Source organism: Spodoptera frugiperda, chromosome 12 (assembly GCF_023101765.2).
Source record: "Spodoptera frugiperda isolate SF20-4 chromosome 12, AGI-APGP_CSIRO_Sfru_2.0, whole genome shotgun sequence".
NCBI classification, from domain to species: Eukaryota; Metazoa; Arthropoda; class Insecta; order Lepidoptera; family Noctuidae; genus Spodoptera; species Spodoptera frugiperda.
This window is the reverse complement of record NC_064223.1, coordinates 247,474-268,026: the sequence shown is the minus strand read 5'-3', so window position 1 is coordinate 268,026 and position 20,553 is coordinate 247,474. Positions and strand designations below refer to the sequence as shown.

General features: G+C 39.2%; 1 protein-coding gene across 3 annotated transcripts in view; it reads left to right on the top strand.

The window, feature by feature from the left end:
- The window catches only part of LOC118262279 (uncharacterized), a 174,919-nt gene that overhangs the window by 140,663 nt on the left and 13,703 nt on the right, over positions 1 to 20,553 (top strand). Inside the window, exon 1 of one of the 3 annotated variants that reach the window (XM_050697419.1) lies at positions 17,817 to 17,968. The exons of the other annotated variants lie outside the window; for them this stretch is intronic. Within the exon in view, the coding sequence (XP_050553376.1) occupies positions 17,898 to 17,968 (71 nt within the window). The 5' untranslated portion in view covers positions 17,817 to 17,897. Of the gene's footprint in view, positions 1 to 17,816; positions 17,969 to 20,553 lie in introns of those variants that run through there. 3 annotated transcript variants of the gene reach the window in all.

Genomic DNA, 20,553 nt, shown 5'->3' with positions numbered 1-20,553 from the left:
CAAAGAGTTGTTCCGTGCGGGAATCGAACACGTTACACGGCAGCCAGTTGCCCAGCCACGGTGCCAACCGTGCAGTTTCGCCTTTGTCTGACCGGTATTTCGTCCCTAAACGAACGAAAATGAAAACCTAAAGGAACATAATCTTCACATCTCAGATAGCATAGACCTGTCTACCTATATTAAGTAAAAATAAACTTAATTTCAAAGCTGTTAGCCTTTATTTTACAAAGAATAGCCTTCTTATCTCACGTCTGAATTTCCCTGAGGTACGGAAACCTTATTAAGTCCACAGTTCAAAGCAGACAGTTCCATTAGAAGCTAGAACGTTTTACATCGAGGAAACTGTTTGTAGGTAATTGCATGCCACATCTCGAGAACTGCTGTGTCGTGTTTGATGGGGTTTTGGAGAGGATGTGATGATTATCTTGGTGTGGTTTGCGAGATCTTTGTTTTATTTTTGTTTCGTTTTATTCTTTGAATGGTGATCGCATTACTAGGTACTACTTTTAGTTGTAGTTATTTAATTTAATTATTTTGTAAGTAATTATGAGATTAGGTGTTTCAATGACAATCGTTTCACCATACAACTAACGGCCTTTCTTTTCTTGAGGAGGGACAACCATCCAATGACTTCTCCCGTCTTGGCCGAGACGTGAGGGAGAGTCAGACTCTTACTGACTAAAAACCATCGTCCTCTTACCTGCTTTTCGAGTCGGATCCCCGGTAACCCGCTAGAGTAAGAATGAAAAATTGAGCCTTTCAATCACTCAGCTAGTCATTCAGGTCGTTAGTTAAATTGTGGCTTTATTAAACTAGTTGGATGCGACAGCCATATACTATCCATATACCAATTTTTACCGAGAAATCGCCAACACGTGTTACAATGAACTCCGAAACAGTTGAACCAATGAAAAGCAATTTTGACCCGCAGATAAATCAGGCGGTCCCTTGAAGATATAATCAGTTTAACGTTTCAAGGACAATGAGAACATAATAGATCGATTTGTTCGATTATAAAGTACTTATGACAGGCTATGTTTTATTGGAAGGTTCTTAGATGACCGTGAACTTAGATAACGACAAGAAATAAAAGTGCCGCTGGCTAGAATTGAGGACGGCGTGTTTTTGTAACAAGCTAGTGTTAATAGGTTTTGAATTGTGGGTGTGCGAAAAATTATATGGAAGGAAATTGGGATGATGTCACATAGGGAAGGATGGAGAAAAGGGGACATATTATTTAGTAGTGTTTTAGATTACCTCCCTCTAAGGTATTGTCATTTTATAGTTGCAATTTTTAAATTTCTAATTATAACGATTTCTTTCTTGATAATACATCGTTTCCCATTTCCATGTAATTTAGTAGAAACGGGCAACACATGTGGCGCGACTTACAGAACTGAGTTGAAGTGTTGATCTCAGATCTATTGCCTAGTGAGCCGTTGCAAGTTCCAGGTTTCAGGTTTATTCATAAGAATAACAACTTGGAACAGTCCAGCAGTTTATTAAATTTATTCCCAGTATCAAGTACCTATCCAATTCTTATTTATTACCCACAATTTTTATAGCAGATTCAAATATTATATCATACTCATATAAACTTCCTATAATATCGTATAATTTTTCCCTGGGGTTATATTTGCGACTTTTGAACTATGTTTTATTCATATACCTAACCGGTATTTGCATGAGCTAACCGACGCGGCTGCCAGAAAATTACCATTTGATGCTATTCTTTCTTTCTTATTCTTTTCACACGGAAATTGTTCGTATCGTCACGCCTTTTATCCCCGAATGGGTAGGCAGAGGTGCACATTACGGCACGTAATGCCACTGTACAACGTACATCCACTTTTCACCATTTGTGTTATAAGTCCCATGTAATAGGGGATGAGCCTATTGCCATATACTGGGCACAATTCCAAACTCCGTGCTAATACTAAGAAATTTTCGAAATAATATAACCTTATAACTAAGTGCGACCAGCAGTACTTTGTGCGACCTGGGAAATGAGCTCGAGACGCTGTGCCTGGCTGTCGCACTTGCAACCACTCGACCAACGAGGCAGTCGGACGGAAATTGTTATGTTTTAATATTTAAAAGGGAGATAAAAGGAAAGTGGAATGTAATTATTGCAATGTCAACTTTACCAGATGGAGTTAAGTCAGTATTTATGTAAAGAAAAAGTTAGATTGTCCCTGTTTTACTAAGGAAGAAAACTAAATGTTCCTCTGCGCGTTGTATTGCAAAGACTGCAAACGCTATAAAGTTATTCACGTTTTTAATACGGATGATAACCAGGTATGAAAATTAAAAATCTATTTAGTCCGTCAGTTAATTAATGAAAAAATATTAGTTTTTTTTTTATTTTGTCTTATAAGAATAATTAGATAAAATGAATCAAAGTTTAGGAACTTCATCAAATCAAAATCAAATACGTCATTTTTACGTATAAAATATACTTAGAAGTGACATCACGTGACATTTAAAATCAATATATCTTCAAAAGTATTTTTATTAAAAAATAAGTGTCTATCAGACAAAATCAATCTTTAAAATAATCTACAAGCCGGATATTAAAATAAAAATTTGCCATCTATCCTATTGTATTCAAAACTTTGGACTTCTACTTCGGACTAATCTGATTAATATTTTTTAGATGTCTGTAAAAATAAAACCACTGCTCGATAATCAGTATAGTAACACTGCTCGATCACGGGCCTTACATATACATAAGAGGGTTTGCCAGAAACTTCACAACGGCAAGCGGATTGGACGAAAATGCATTTTTAAAGATTCAGGTTTAAAACATGACAAGTATAAAGAATTTCAAAAACAACACAATAAAATTAAATACATAACACAGCCATACCGCTCCATATTAGTAATGTGAGCGAGAAATATTTATAACTTGTGTTGCGCAAGCGCGCTTGTAATACAATGATAATCACTTTCGCTGAGCGTATTGACATGCGCGTGAGTGCTACCGGCTAACGCACTGCTATGTTCACCATCGTTCTTGATGATATTAGGACAGTCCTGGTTCTTATTGTGTATTTTATACAAAATTTATGTGTTATTAATTATTATGTTTTTCGGCTTACTCACGTAATTATTTGACGAGGAACTCGACTAGTTTCAGTAGCAGCGCGACAGTCACCGCGTCCTGTGGTGCTGTGTCGCAAAATGCTGCTCGTGAATATGAGCCTCTATCATGGCTTGAAACTAGTTGAGTGTCTCCTAAAATAGTTATGTGAGGAAGCCAAAAAACATAATAATTAATTTAGTATAGCTCACGAAAGTTATAATATAAATTAAATTAATGTGTGAGACAAATCATCGAATAATCATATAATTTCACTTAAAAATCAAGAGGATCCTATCCTATAATAAAGTGATTGTAAAAACAAACGCGTACAAAATAAAGAAAAAGAATAATATTGTTACGTACCGTAACGAAACGGTAATTTGTAACACAACTGACCCTAATGACTTGACGAGGCCCTATGGGACAAGACGTCATCAATATGATATCCATATCCACTAAAAATCAATTAGTTCCACCTCATAAATACGGGACATCAGTACATACATACATATTATGTAATTTGTTTTGTTTATTATGTTATTTTCGTTGTAGTTTTGTTTGTGATTTTACAATGTTATGTCATGGTTATTCTTGCCTGTAAATGGTGTTGTGTTTACAGTGGATTTTACTCATTTATCTACATTATTTTAATAAATACAATATATTGTATCGTATAGGATACTTTGTATCGTTTCATATTTTATTGTATAAGCCGGTAAATGAGCATATGGATCACCTAATGGTAAACCATAACCGCTTCCGTGTACACTCGAAACACCAGAGGCTTTACAAGTGCGTTACCGGCTTTTTGGGGATAAGAATTTAAAATAACTCCTTTGTAAAACACTATCAAAACAGAAATACCACTATTAAAATGATATTTTCGAACCATCTCTCAAATTGTTTTTTTTCCTACCGATACCACATATCGCCCATTTTCAACTTAAAAAACAAAATCAATCCGTTCAACAAACAACCTCACAGCCACCCTACTCACATGACGTAATTCGAATCATCGGCGCCGGCGCACGGCCGACAAACAGTGGCATGCGGCTGTCACATTGTTATTAGTTGTATACGTGTTACCACATCACCTGTTCCATTACCAGACACTGTTATGGGATCAGCAGGTACGGTGGTAGTTTTGGTAAATGTTACTAAGATGGACTATTGGTTTTTGAAGTTCTATGGAGTTTTAATTAAAATCTTTGTTTATATTCATTTCGAATAACGGTCTAATACTTAATAATATGAACATTTCGATATTTTTTTATCACAAATAACTATTTAAGCTTAAATTAAGATTACTTATAGCTTAAATTAAAATGAACCTTAAATAACCCAATCCGTATTGTTGTATTAGTTTTATTGTAACAATATTCGAAAGAAGTTAGCTTTTTTAGGGGCAATCATCCCATTCCTTCTCCCGCATTGGATGAGGTGACTAAAAACTACCTCGTTTCTACTCTTCGAGCCGAAGCCCCGGCAACCAGTTAAGCTTTTCGCGATTAATAGGTATATGAAATAGAAGGATTCAAAACCTCTCTCGATCAATCTTTTCAATGCACAAATACCTTAGTAATGTAGTTTGCAACAAATTGTCTAAGATTGCATCGACTTAGCCAGCTTATGTGCGGTATGAAATGTATGAGAGAGCTTACAGTGTCGTATTAAATTACTTGCGAAGAAAAATACTGCTCGCTTAGCTTTTTATTTATATGAACGTAGTTCTCTACTACATCTAGATTTCTAAACGAAATATGATTGTTTTGGATTTATAATAATTCTAATCTACTTTATGTTGTACACTAGCTATAGGCTGCGGTTTCACCCGCTCTGCTGAGCTTCTATTGCTCGTAGCGTGGTGTTATATAACCTCTCATCTTTATCCATAAACGGAATATTAAACGCATAAAGAATTTTCGAACTAGTAACTCCAGAAATTAACGCCTTCAAACAAACAAAACTCATATTTAGTTATGGCTGTGAGGTGAAGGTAGGCTGTATAAACGCACTTTTTTTTTGAGGGGGGAAAATCATCCAATGACTTCTCCTGCCCTGGCCGAGGCAAGACGGAGTGTTAGACTCTTACTGACTAAAAACCACCCTGTTCCTACTCCTGCCTGTCGAGCCGGAGCCCCGGTAAACCCGCTAGGTAGTCCGCAGCTCCGGGTATATAAATGCTAAGGTGGCATTGGAGACAGGCTCACGTGACCTAAGTCACTACTTAAATCACGTGTATCACTCACGATTCTCCAACCCGCCTTCCAAGAAGTCTACACAACCTGTTATGATTTCTATACACTTTTCATAAATTTTCCCTTTCTATACATTATTTCAGCATGGTAACAGTTTGCTGCACGTGGTGACAGTAGTCAGAGTACATTGTAGTACACGTGCGCGGTCTGACCTTCGCAGTGACCCTGGACATAAATCCGGGCGGGTTCACACCTGACTCCGGTCGCCAACAATCGAAAATTGGAATAGAAGGTTCACGTTTCTTAGTGAGTTGTAAAGGAATTCAGTTTAATTAAGTTAATAGGTATGCATGTGACTTAGAAAATTAATAAGTTAAGCTAAGTTTTGTAGAAAAGTGGCAATTCCAATTGCATATCAAATGATCTGGGAAGAACAATGAATATGACACTTGTCTTCTTTTTTTGTGAGGGATGAAAATCATTCAATGATTTCTACCGCCTTGGGCGAGGCGAGAGGCAGTTTCAGACTCTTATTGACTTAAAACCACCCGGTATCTTCTACTGCTTTTCGAGCCGGAGTCCCGGTAAGCTAGGCAGTCCGCAGTGCCGGAGATGCAGCACCTACTCCCACCACCACCTCCTTAGTCACGCTTGAGATCACTCGACTTTAAGGCAGCTTTGAAACAGTTTATTCTTGGTACTTCTATATTAAGGGTAGCTGATCCACCTTTAAGCCCTGGTCAGCGGGAACAAAGATCTAACCGAGACAATGTATTTTTATTGGATCTTATATAGGAGCCGATGTTCACAATATTTTATTGACTGATACTTCTGCTACAAGCCCCTACGGCTCAAGGCCCCTGGACCAACAGTTACGATTCCAATCTTATTATAATGAATTCAGCCGGTTCTTATATTTCACCCTATTTATTTAGGCTGGAGTATAACAAACGTTTTACGACTTTTCCCTCACAATTTAATATTATTTATTCACTTTGACCACCATTTTTCGACGAAATCCGATGCCTTGGGGAATTTTGGAAACTCTTTTTCTACGTAGTTTACTTTCGGCTTGAGGAAGTTTTATAAGAAATCTTTAATTCTTCAAGAAAAGTGCGTACTCTGTTTAAAAGCTCGACAATGTTGTTCTTTCTCCTCTTGTGTTGTGGGTATCCATACGCGGTGTAAAATTATTATATTCGTCTATTACTGAATCTCTTTGACTGAATATTGGTGTTACATTGTTCTCACATAATTGAACTAACGAAACAATGTAACCAAGAATTGTATTGTAAACTTGATTGAAAAAGAGTAACCTATGGAGTTTTTTGCTCGTTTTTCTCCATCGGAATCTACATTTCGGAACGAGCAACTAGCTTCACTAGAGAACTGGTCTACTTTGAAATAAACATTTTTGACTTTGACTTTATTGACATTACTACAGACCTAATATTTAGAAAAATAAATGGCGATAATAATCTTGTTCATTACTTAGGTCACTCAGTAACCAAAATAACTCAAAACTGCAGCAATATTTTAACTCTGTGCTCTCGCAAAGAGCTAAAAAGTCACCGTGGACGCTCACAATGATGAATAGACGAAAATAAATGTAAAACTGGACCTATTCATTACTCTAGAACTTTTTCAGACATTTTCTATTCATTAAAAGTCTGCTGGAGAGCTTTAAAATCTAGGCATTGTAGCGAGATTAATTAGTTGGTTTCAATGTTGTCGTAGGTCAGGGTTTAGAGAGAGAGAGGGAGAGAAGAGAGAGAGAGAGAGAAAAGAAAAAAGCATATTAACGTAGGTTGGGGTATCGGTGTATATGCAACGACTTTTTGCTAGTTAATTTTTTATCACAATGAGAGTGTGAATCTGTTTATAATATCAGTTTTAATTCTAGACTCTATTACCTTTATAGCTTCTTGCTACATATGTCTAAACAAAATGTATGTAAAATGCATGTAATATAGGGAAGATGGCGGGGTAGGAAAATAACAAATCTATTTAGTCCGTCAGGTAATGAAAAAATATTAGACACGTATTGTTTATTTTGTCATATAAGATAACAATACTTAGATAAAACGAATCAAAGTTTAGGGGTGGGAGCAAATACATCATTTCTGCGTATAAAATGTGCCTGGAAGTGACGTCACGCGATATTTTAAATCGAAATATCTTCGAAAGTATTTGTATCGGATATTTTAAAATAAACTACAAAACGGACATTCATTAAAACTTGCAAATCCGGTGAATGTCTCTTGTGACATAAAAGATATTAACTAAATTATGTAACATCACGCCTGTTCCCTAACGACTTAAGGCGTAGGTAGGGTTTAATAACACACCCTCGGATTGACATTTATGTTGTTACATAGCCTCCCTACAGACCAGTAAATAATCTACAAGTAGGTATTTCCTACAAATGTCACATGGGATACATTCTGGATAAGAATATAGAAAACTCAAATAATTGATTATTTGCTTCTAATAGATAGTACGGCATTATATTCGAATTAGCTGTAAGATGTCATGTTGATAGGTTTTATAAATAAGCTCTAGCTTCGCAATGATGATGTATTATGCATATAAATCTTCCTTTTGAATCACTCTATCTATTAAAAAAACCGCATCAAAATCCGTTGCGTAGTTTTAAAGATTTAAGCATACAATGGGACAGAGAAAGCGACTTTGTTTTATACTATGTAGTGATAAATAAATAAATATCGCCAATCTGCCCGTCTACGGATAAAACCAAAAAATTATAACACTCAAGTAAACTTTTGGCCACCCTAAAACCTAAAAGAAAACTATAATCCTAAATTCTAAGATAAAAATCTTATAAAATTGCGATTGTTAACATAAAATGTAATGACATCACCCCGATCTTTGGAATTCCGAAGCGAATTCGTTTGCAAAACCATGTAAATGGCGTAGTTATTTGAGACAAGTGGTGTACAGCTGTTGAATACATAATTCAGAGAAAGCCTCCCTGCAACGCGGCTTGAATCCTAGGCGGCCATATTTATTTGTTGACATACTTCTTGACATCGATCTCAATTCGGGGTTTTTTGCAAGTGAATGTAGAGCATGGAGGATTTTTGTTTATTATTATTGGAGTATGATGATTTTGGGTTATAATTACCAAGAGGTTAAAGATTTTGGAAAACTTTTATCGACTAAGTGATATATTCAACTGTTAAAACGTGTATATTCTAATTTAGTTGGCAACAAACTGATTAGTATTAATTTAGTTACTAGACTGCACGCTGAGGCTGAGTCTTGGAGGCTGAGTCACCCTCGTCCGTAGGAGAGCACCCATAAAAATGAATCCCTACACGTGGCCTCTGGGTGGTGCTAACCAGGTGACACTTTGGTGGTAGGCTTCGGCCGACGGCATTATAACCACCCACCGAGCAAAACCGTGTCGCCAAGCGGCCTAGCCGTGTTCCGCCACGATGCTCGGTGCCGCCGTATGAGAGGATGGGTCGAAATGTTTGTTCCACTATGGGTAGACCGGTCTGGCGCGCGCTGGTGTGGCTGCATCGGGTGGCCAGTCGAGGAGGGTAGCGGGATCCGAGGCACGGTGCACCGCTGGCCGACCGCAGATAGTTGGGGGCCCAATTAGCGTGCTAGCCACACGTGAAAGGCTGCCCCGCCATCTAGCGAAAAATCCCATGGATACGCCATCGTGCCGGTTGGCGACCGGACGAGAGGGCCCGATGGATATTCATGGGGGGGCTCGGGCGTCCCCGCAGTCTCCAGGCTGGCCTCCCATTGATGTAGCTAACTGCAGTGCGCGTCTGGGGTCGCCTGTGTGGAGGAACATTTCACTGCCATCCTCTCAGCAACCTCACACTCCTTAATGAAAACAAGAGCTAAGAAAAGGGTTAAACAGCGGCTGCACTCCTCTCCCTCAAAGTGCACCTCTCTAATATCCGAGGCTTGCACTCCAATCTCAATGCGGTCCATCACCATCTTGAGACCGAGAACCCCACGCTCTTGTTTCTCTCGGAGACCCAGATCAGATGTCCGTCCGACGCTTCGTACCTAAACTACCCAGGTTTTACCCTGGAGCACAATTTTGTTGCCCGTGCAGGCGTATGCCTGTACGTCCAGGACGGCGTCTGTTACCGGCGTCTCCGTGACTTTGAAGACCCCAGTTACTCTACATTGTGGATACTGGTGGACACAGGCATGGAGAAAATTCTCTATGCCTGTGTCTATCGGTCGCACAGCGGAGATTTGGAGACGACCAGATTAGCGCAATACCTTGAGGAGGCGGCGGATACGGCTCGGCAGAGGTACCCTTCGGCCCAGTTGGTGTTACTGGGGGACTTTAACGCCCATCACCAGGAGTGGCTGTTCCCATACCAGTGCACTGACCATGCTGGGAGGGAGATGCGTAAGCTTGCGCTGACGCTTGGCCTGACCCAGCTGGTCCATGAGGCCACCTGATGTCGATACGCAAACTGCCAACTGCTTAGACCTTCTGCTGACAACTGATCCAGACAGCTACTCAGTGTCAGTTTCATCACCCCTGGGTAGTTCTGACCACTGTCTGGTGAAATCTGTATCCACACACTCCCCGCAGGATTCCAGTCCCAGAGGATCTCGGCGGATGTGGCGGTACAAGTCAGCAGATTGGGATGGGATGCGATCTTTCTTTGCATCCTATCCTTGGCGGCCTGTTTGCTTCTCATCCAGTGACCCGTCAGCTTGTGCAGATGCCGTAGCCGGGGTGGTGCGTCAGGGCATGGAATACTACATCCCATTCTCGGACGCACCATCTATCGGTGGCACTCGTCCATGGTTTGATGCCGACTGCGGACGTGCTGAGGCGCGAAAGCATGCGGCATACTTGGCATGGGCGGATGCCAGGCGCCGTAAGGCTGGCGACACTCCTCAGAAGAAGAGAGCCTTCAACCGGGCTGCCAAGTCGTGCAAAAAGGCATTGCGGATGGCTCGGTTCAACCACATTGGCCGAATAGGGAACAAACTGGCTTCCTACCCAGCGGGCAGTAAAGCGTTCTGGTCCCTGGCCAAGGCGGTTGAATCGAACTTCTGCCGCCCCTCACTACCGCCTCTCCTGGGGTCTGACGGGACGCTGGCTCACACCGCAGTAGAGAAAGCGAACTTGTTTGCTTCTCTATTTGCGGAGTCTTCACGTCTTGATACTGGTGGCGCTATACCTCCTTCTCTACATAACGTATGCGAGACGAAAATGTCCAAAATTCGCATCCGACAGAAGGAGGTGTATAAGACGTTGCGTAATCTCGACGTGAACAAGGCCAGTGGACCCGACGGAATCCCAGCCGTAGTTTTAAAAACCTGTGCGCCTGAGTTGTCTCCAGTCCTGACACGTCTGTTTCGCCTTTCCTTGGAGACGGGTCAAGTGCCGGTTGCATGGAAGCTGGCCAACGTGCAGCCTGTGCCCAAAAAGGTAGTCGTGCCGACCCTAATAATTACCGACCTATCTCGGTCACGTCCATACTCTGCAAGAGTATGGAACGTGTACTTAACAACAGGCTCCTGGCATACCTTGAAGGTAACGACCTCCTCAGCGATCGGCAATATGGGTTTCGCCGCAACCGATCTACTGGGGACCTTCTTGCGTATGCCACTCACATCTGGAGCGAGGCCATCGAGAAGCACGGGGAGGCATTAGCGGTCTCGCTCGATATATCAAAGGCCTTTGATAGGGTGTGGCACGACAGCCTTATCGGCAAGCTTCCTGCATATGGACTTCCCGCTGATCTGTGCAAATGGATTGCAGACTTCCTGAGGGATCGGTCAATTCGAGTAGTCATCGATGGCTGCTCGTCTGACCAATTTGGCATCAACGCCGGAGTTCCTCAGGGGTCAGTACTTTCAGCAACGCTCTTTTTGCTGCACATCAACGACCTGCTTAAGCCCGGTATCTTTGGGTATGCAGATGACAGCACAGTTGTTGAAAGGTATGTGTCCGATGCGCGGACTAGCGGAACACAGATCCAGTCTCTAAGAGAATCCATGGTCGAACGGTTGAACTCGTCCTTGAAGGCGGTCTCCGATTGGGGAGACGCCAACTTGGTCAAGTTCAACGCTACCAAAACCCAGGCGTGTCTATTCTCCGCCAAACGGAGTCAATTTCCGCTGGCTCCTACTTTCCGAAATGTATCTGTTCCAGTATCGGATCATCTAGAGCTTCTTGTCGTAACTCTATCGCCAACGCTAAACTTCGGCTCATATATAGAGTCGAAGGCGCATCTGGCTGGTAGGAAATTGGGTATCCTCTCGAAGGTGAGACGGTACTTCACACCAGAACAACTGCTGAGCCTGTACCAAGCGCAGGTTCGGTCATGTATGGAGTACTGTTCTCACCTTTGGGACGGCTCGGCTAAATGCCAGCTGGATGCGCTCGAACACATTGAAAGGCGTGCCAAGAAGCTCATCAACGATGATGCGCTTGTGGAGGCCCGGCTTCAAAGCCTTGAACACAGGCGCAAGGTCGCAAGCCTTTCCGTTTTTTACCGGATACATTTCGGAGAGTGTGCGGGGGAATTGCACAACTTGATTCCTCCTAGTCCTTTCCATCATCGAACCACAAGACAATCGGCGAGGCGTCACCGATTCATGGTGGATATCCCACCCACACGCACGAAGCGCTTCGCTTCAAGCTTCCTTGTGCGAACTGCTAGGGAGTGGAACTCCTTGCCGGAGTCTGTGTTTCCTGATGGGTATAACCTGGGTGTCTTCAAAGCCCGAGTGAATAGGTTGCTAATGGGCAGACGTGCTCCATCGTAGGCCACATCATCACTTACCATCAGGTGAGATAGCGGCCAAACGTCGACCCATTTAACAATAAAAAAAAAAACGGTTGGTGCAGTAGCTAGGCGACTGACTATCGCGCAACGTGTAGCGGATATGATTCCACGAAGTAATTCTTTGTGTGATCTACGAATTGTTGTTTCGGGTCTGGGTGTCATTTGTATGTGAACTTATACATTTATAAACGCACCCACAACATATGAGAAAATCCTAATAAGTATGGGGCAACGTTTAAAAAAATACAGTATAAGAAATCACTAATCGAGAATTGATAGCAATTCTATCATAAACACTATTTAGTGTTACCGCTTCTAATATCCGTACAAATAAACACATCACGTAAGCAGCAATTTCTTTGTCAAGTAACAAATGGTCTGTTGCGTCTTCACACGTACATAGTACATAGCTACATACATAACCGACTTCCTAATATTACGATATTAAAAGATTAATCTTCTGTACGTACGTAACGCACATTTGATTCTAGTAATGGATTGGCGTTGGCGTTAGGAAACAAAAGATAAATGTTTCATCTCCTTTCTTTTGCTTTTATTAGAAAGATGTAAGAGAAATTATTAATATAAGACTTTTTGCCTTTTCGTCAGTTGTGTTATTAATACTGTGATTGATATACAATTCATTTTTAGTAAGGTTATTCTGTTTTAGATTTTTAAGTGTGGGAGAGCCATGTTTCAGCTCAATCGCAGTGATACCACGATCTCACAGAAAACCGAAAAACATTCAAAGATTCCTTTCGCCTTGGCTGACAGGAGAGAGAGTGTCAGGTCTCTTACTGACCAAAAATCACCCCGTTCTTTCTCGTTTGAACCGGAACCCTGGTAACTTGCGCTTCTTCGCAGTCTCGGTTGGGCGTCGTTGATTTTGAAATCTGTTTATGGCAAAGAACTTGGTCATCACCTACATTCACCTGTGGAAGTAACTTCCCTCATCACAATTACACTGTAATCAAACATAACTTCCTAACTCCAGCCGATAAAGATAGGCACCTTCCAATCACCAATTAGACTCGTATTAAACCGTTTTGATCTTCTTAAAGACCTTGAAAGGTCAGACTCGATGGAATCAACAAGTTAGCTTACAATTTTGATCGAGTAAACAGATGGTTAACTTGTAAAATCTATACAGTTTATGAATATTGTATTTTTTCGTGTTTTTACGAGTAAGTACGGCGTTGTTAACTTTAAAATTTTGTGATTTGATTAAACTGAAATGGATTTTTACTAGGAACAATATTTGTTCTCTAGTTTTATTGACAGTTATCATCGTATGGTTGATTTTGACATACTGAGCTAACCATAAGGCTTTATTCTATGATCGTACCACGTTTTATTCACTTACACTCACTCACTTACTTACAATAATATTATTATTGCTAGGGCATACAAAAACTCATTATATGCCACAGAACGGAATGGTAGGGAATGGAATTGTATAATATGGAGGTTACATCGTTCACTACATAAAAAAAAAACTACCAACGCGGTCAATGACCGACTTTAGCTGAAGATTTAGGTAATTACTAACAGTTTTCTATCTACAAATCTATTTGCGAAAACTTATAAAAAGGCTTTTTACTAATTATCCGGTACATTCTGATATAAAAGAAGAGATTACACAGTCTTCTCTAAATTCTGTTTCAATGCTATAGAAAAAGTAAATAAATACTTTATCGCACAAAACATAAAGCTTAAAGTATTTTAACGGGTCGATGATGTTACCGAAAGTGAATTAACATTATAATGAAGTATTCAAATTGTTTATTTAATCACTGAACTTATTCCGTACTTTGGAAGTTGTAGACTTAAAGCCTCTGCCTGTCTCCTTGGAGTTGGGTAAGCGCAAAAATGTTTCCAATGTATTTAATTAATAAAGTTCGTTTTTAATTATCAATCCAGTACGTGAACATATTTGCGTTAAGGCATTTGTTTATTTATTTAATTGAATAGAACTGTACAAAATACCAATAACACTACTCAAAACAATATAAAAATTAGAAGGGAAGAAAATAGTGTTCTTTGAGTAAAAACCTACTTTTACTTTAAGTAATGTTCATAAGTGCCAAAATAATTTTTAGTTAATAATACCTACTACTAAACAACAGATACAACACCAGATGCCAGACGTTATACTAGAGATGTTAGGTGTTTGAGTATTTGCTAAGAAATTGAAATTAAAATGTTCAATCAGACTGCACGGTTGGCGCGGTGGCTGGGCAACTGGCTGCCGTGCAACGTGTGGCGGGTTCGATTCCCGCACGGAGCAAGTCTTTGTGTGATCCACAAATTGTTGTTTCGGGTCTGGGTGTCATGTGCATGTGAACTTGTATGTTTGTAAACGCACCCACGACACAGGAGAAAATCCTAATGTGGGGCAACGTTTATTTAAAAAAAAAAAAAAAAAAAAAAAAAAAGCTCGATTATTAGCCGCAGTGTGACCGACATGCACACTTCTATTTAATGTTGATAACATCTTATAAAGTACACAAGATAAAACTAAAACTGTTTTTTATGGTATAACCTATCACTTGATTGTAAGCAATCGCTGCAGCTCATGGGCACTCGAAACACCAAGTGCATTTGCTGGCCTTATCGGGGTTAGGAATTTAAGGGTTGTTGGGGAATCGAGCAATGGGAAGATTGGAAAGAAGGATATTACATCACTGACTTACTCTTCATACATTACATCTATGGGGTATTTCTTTCTCCCACAAACCCCATAGTTTCCCCACACAAACAACTTGCATTGCACCACAGATAGTACCACGATATGCACACACCGTCCTGTTATCGCGCGGCGTCGGAAGTCGCAACTTGTGTCAGCTGACATCCGGCGGCGCCGGCGCTGCCTCGACTCGAGTATTGTTTGCAGACTCGCTTGCAGCTGTTTGTGATTGGTGGACATGTTTTGGTTACACTGTTTAGTGTAGTTTGTGTAGTTGTAGGTTTGATTCGAAGATGTAATAGGGTTTTGTAGCAGAATGGTTTTTTTTTGTTTTGACATTGGTTACGAAATGTGTGCATGTAAAACGTTTAGAGTTTTTAAGCTAAATTGAATCTTATTTATCATTCATCGAAGTCTTTATTCGTATACACTGAAGCTATTTGTTTAATGCTATTGCTATGCTGAAGGGTTTAATTAAAAATGACTTCTTCATATTTCTAATTTAATCATCCTCATCATAAGCAGCGTCCGCAGACGCGGCGACGTCGCACAGCCTACTCTACTACTACGTCACCGCATCGATGAAGAGTCCCTCTGTGACTCGAATCTAGTAGAGCTTTTCTAATCACTACCAACAAAGCTTAGTAACATAAAAAAAAAGATTGTGAAAATCATAATACAGTATACAATATTCACCAGTTCAGGTTAAACACCTATCATTATTTCCAACCCCTGCATAATTATATCGATCGCCATTTCACAATAAGGGGGGAAAAGCCCATTTTGTGGGAAAAACGACAACTGGCCACCCTGTACTTGATTATGTACCTTAAAGTTTTGTTTTAAGATTGAATTTCCTTTTGAGATTATTTGACGGTTATGTCAAAGTTTATAAAACATTTATTTTAAAGTAGGTATTTCCTAAGCCTGTCCTTTTGAATTACTAAAGGGTGATATTATAAAATGGTTTCCGTATAATCTTGTAATTCTGTGTAGCCTTAAGAGCAAGAATAATTTGGTTAATGGAACGGAATATTGTTATCTAATTTAGAGATATTAATATTCGCAATCAATACCAAGAATTATTTAATTTAATTTAGAGGTTATTTTAGACTTTTTTTATTGAATAAGCCGGTAAACGAGCATCACCTGATGGTAAGCAATCGCCGCCGCCCATGGACACCCGAAACACCAAAGGCGTTACAAATGCGTTGCCAGGCTTTGGCGGTCAGGTATTTAAGGGTTGTTGGAGAATCAGGGATTGGGAATATTGGGAAGGCGAGGATTAGGCCTCTAGTAACCTCACTCTCACAACGAGACACTAGGCGAGCTTTATAGAATAGACGGTATAATGGCCATAAAAATAAATGATCTTACTATCTTCTAGTCTGCTGCCTCCAATGATGTTAAACAGCCATAAATATAAACACTCATCTTTTCCATTCTTGCCTATAATCTACTTTCTAAAATTCTAAACAATTTATTCGAAATCACATTTAAAGTATCAACTGGAACATTGGAAGTCTTTGAAAGCGCTAGAAACTAAAATTGATCCAATCTAGATTTCATTTTCATTCGAAATGTACATAAGAATTTAATTAAAACTGTGAACTGAATGAACGCTTTCATAAAATAAATATAGGTATAATAAGATTTGAGAGACAAACTTTGTTAGTCTGTTCGGACACGATTCATTTTAACCGACTTTGTCAAAAAGAAGGATGTGATCATTCCTGTTCTTAAAATATCTTTTACAAGTGAAAAACATCGTATTTTCTCATGTACGAGTAATTTTATAAGAAGTTAGCTAATATTGTATCCAGTAACATATGAACTTAGAATCGATATCCAAATCGTAGGTCAATACAGCCTACACACCTTACGATTTAACTGTACAGTCGGACTGTACAGTTCAAACTGCACAGTTAAATCGTAAGACGTGTAGCGTGCACAATACGACTGATTTTTTTAAGGGGGTAATCATCCAATGGCTTCTCTCGAGGGGCGAGTGCCTAGGGCGAGGCGAGAGGGAGTGTCTGACTTTTACTGACTAAAAACCACCCCGTTCCTACTCCTGCTCTTCGAGCCGGAGCCCCGGTAAACCCGCTAGGTGGCCTGCAGGTCCGGTTTGCACAATACGACTCTCTATTTCTATCTCTTTACATTGAAAATTGGACAATAGAAAATTAGAAAATAACTCGAATAACTCCTCTATGAATACGCTTACAATTCAAATAATGCATATTGTATGCAAAATTTCCCCATTTCACCTTTTTGCATAATGAATGCAAAAGTTCGTTACAATCGCGACAGCTGTCTGCAAGGCACTCCTGCGCAGGCCACCTGTTGCGCGTGCGCCGATGTGTAGCCAACCGTGTCCAAACTCGCTTGTAAGCCCTAAAATAACATTATTATTTTAAGTTTATAATAATTAAAGGATAATTGACCTAAACGTACATGGCAAGTTTAAAATAAGACTTAAAAAATATATAAAATTAAAACTGCCACTAGAAACAGAAAAGCTGGTAAATAAGTATCGTTAAGAAATGTACAGTAATATTATTCCATCCCCCCATTTTTGTATTAATCCTGATGATAGAATATGGTATAATATTTTAGACATCTGTAATATGAATCCTTTGTATAGTTATCATTAGAAAAGAGTTTTCGAACAGCATTAATATCTGATTTCAGGATTACGAAGCCATACTAGTTCTCAATAGACCGTTAAGCCAATCCCGTAAAGGTTATTAATCTTTTTAGCAAAAATCCTGGTAAAGCAACTGCCTTATCCCCCATTAGTGGGCAAGTACCCTCGTGTGTTGCCCATTTCCGTTTATCTACTCCATATCGGCCTAACACCAGCCATCATGAGTCCATACTCAATTCGAACACGAACTCTTCCGTCCCTTTCCTTTCCACAAAGTTAGAAAGAGATAGCACTCTCAAATCGAAGCTGACCCTTGAAAGGTGCGGTGTCCGATGTTTCGCTTCCCTGCGCAGGAGTCGATTTTTTTGTTGAAAAGTGTATTATGTTCAAGTCGGTTGTGGGTTGTGGGTGCAGTACATTTCTTTTGCTAGTTTTCTTTTATTTTAAAGTCGGGTAAAAGTATTGTGTGTTTATGTTTAAACTAGTGGTAGTTTTGTGTAAATGTGACATGAGGGTGAATTATACGAAATTGGAGGAGGATTGGTGAGTTCTTTTGTTTTAAATAGATATTGAATACTAATGATTGATTTATTTTCATTCTGATATATATAAAGAGATATTTTCATTTCTATATTTATTAATCCTATCTACGAAGTTCAAATTTATTAGAGACCACTGTAGCCCTGTTTCTATCAAATGTACAGCTCCTTACAACTCAGAACCAAAGTTCTGATGACATCGAGTAAATTAAATTAATTTCTATTCTTTCACATGGAAAACGGGGTTATTAAAGACAGTTAAATTCTTTTTTTTAATGGTACAAGCCTGCCACAGCCTCTCTTATTGCTGCGACTCCAGTAGATACAACCAGGAAAATACCGGAACACTGAAGTCCGGCTCGTCCCAGGGACATAAATGACTGACTGTCTTGGATAGTTAAATACTTATTATAAGGTGTTTATTAGGTTCGTTTATACCTAAGCCTAGTTTAACTCGATCGTTGAAGCTATAAGTCTTCTGACTTACCGTCTGTCCTAATGTAATCTGCATATTGAGTGCTTCATAATCTTTTAATCTTATTTGCTGTTTATCTGCTTAGTTCGTACTCCTATACAAATTTAACGCAACGAAATTAGAGGTTTCGCGTTCAGATTGGTGTCAAGCTGATTGCAGACGTTTGTAGGTTTTGAATTACTCTGACACTATGTTTGTTTATTAATCTGTCTTTTTATGGTATAAGATGATAAACGAGCTTACGGATCACCTGATGGTAAGCAATCGCCGCCGCCGTATCGGTCTTCTGGGGGTTAGGAATTTAAGGGTGGTTGAGCAATCAGGAATTGGGAAGATTGGAAAGAGGGGATTGTTATAATTTGATAGTTTTTAGTATAGAAGTTATTTCTCCGATAAAATTTATCAAGTCTTTGAAAAATTGGCTCTAAATTGGCTAAGTATCTCTATTTACATTAAGAGTATTATATTGTTTCTAAGTTACCCATAGTTTCAATTAGACCTGTTAGTGTGCTTGAAAAACGTGCATAGATATAGTGACCAATAACCATTAATACGATTCGACATGCAAAGCTAACTTGAACAATCAGATCAAACTACAATATTAGTTACAACAATAATTGCCCAGTAGGTGTGTACAATACAAACTATGTATTACATTATCTCAGATCTCCCGTTTAAGATAACGGTTTCAATACACGCAGCTCTTATCAACGTATCTTCATATTATGCTAAACTGTGTAGGTGTTAAATTTGCATTATCTAGTATCATTATCGAGAAATTCAAGACTGCTTTCTATTTCCTGGTTCGTAATAGCTAAATATAGGTAAGTACTAAGTACATAGTGAAGGTATTGAGGCAAAATATAATAAAATGTTACCCTTATGTTTATGCGGTTTAATGTATAAATGTAGGTCGATGTTAAGACGCAGGCATCCACTAAGAAAGGATTTTGATCAATTGTACAACCAAGGGGATAAAATAGGGTAAGTATGGAAGTTTGTATGAAACTTTGTCAATTTTAAACCAAACAGGCTGAAATGTTGCGTGCATAAACCTATAATAACATAGGCATCCCCCTAAGAAATGATCTCAATTAATTCCATTAATAATAAAACGCTTTTAACGTCCTTAACGTTGTTATACGTTGCATAACTGTAGCCTATCCTTTTTACTTTTAAATAAAATACAACTCAAAAATATGCTCAAATTACTTACTTTTCAATAAAGGAGCCATCATTATTTCACTAGATACCGACAGTCTTATACACTCTTATAGAAAAGAATAAAGTTACATTGTATTGAATAACATATACATAAGTACAATAAGTCCCTCCTATTATGTACAGGGAACTTGCGGTTAAGTAGATAAGAGTCATTTTATTGATTGTCCCAGTCAAGGTACGGTTAGCAGGCATTCATGGGTGCTGACCGTACATCCTTACCTTCAGGAACTTTGCTTTTTGTTAAGTCGGTGGGTGGAGAATACGTCAATAGAATCAGAATTCTATGTTGGGAATTGTACTTCGGGTTTAACAAAATGACATAATTATAATTAAAACTAGCCATACATTTTAAAAAGAAATTGTAAATGGAGTGTTCTAATAAATTATTCAGTTTTTTTGAGGGGGAAATCTTCCAATGGCTTCTCTGATGAGGCAAGAGGGAGTGTCAGACTCTTACTGACTAAATACCACCCCGTTTCTACTCCTGCTTTTCAAGCCGAAGCCCCGATAGTCCGCAGTACTATTGTACGTTGTATTTCATTCGAATCGAAAGCTTAGCAATACGCAAGTACAACTCAGACGAAACCTTACGATTAAGACATTCAATTCAGACATATCCGACTACAAAATTATCAAGGAACCAAATAACTAACAAGGAAAAGAAACCAAATGACCTTTCAAATAAAATATCATACGGACAAATTATTATATAAACAAATATGTAATGGCAGTATGTAATTTCGCAATATTATCACTTATGTATCTGTCTGTAATGAGGGGTTACGACTGACAGACTTCAGTCTAGCTTTCGTACTAGCTAGACCTTAGAACAGGAACTAAGATGGCGTCAAATTATAGCCCCGTAGCACTGAGTAACGGACGCGTCATAT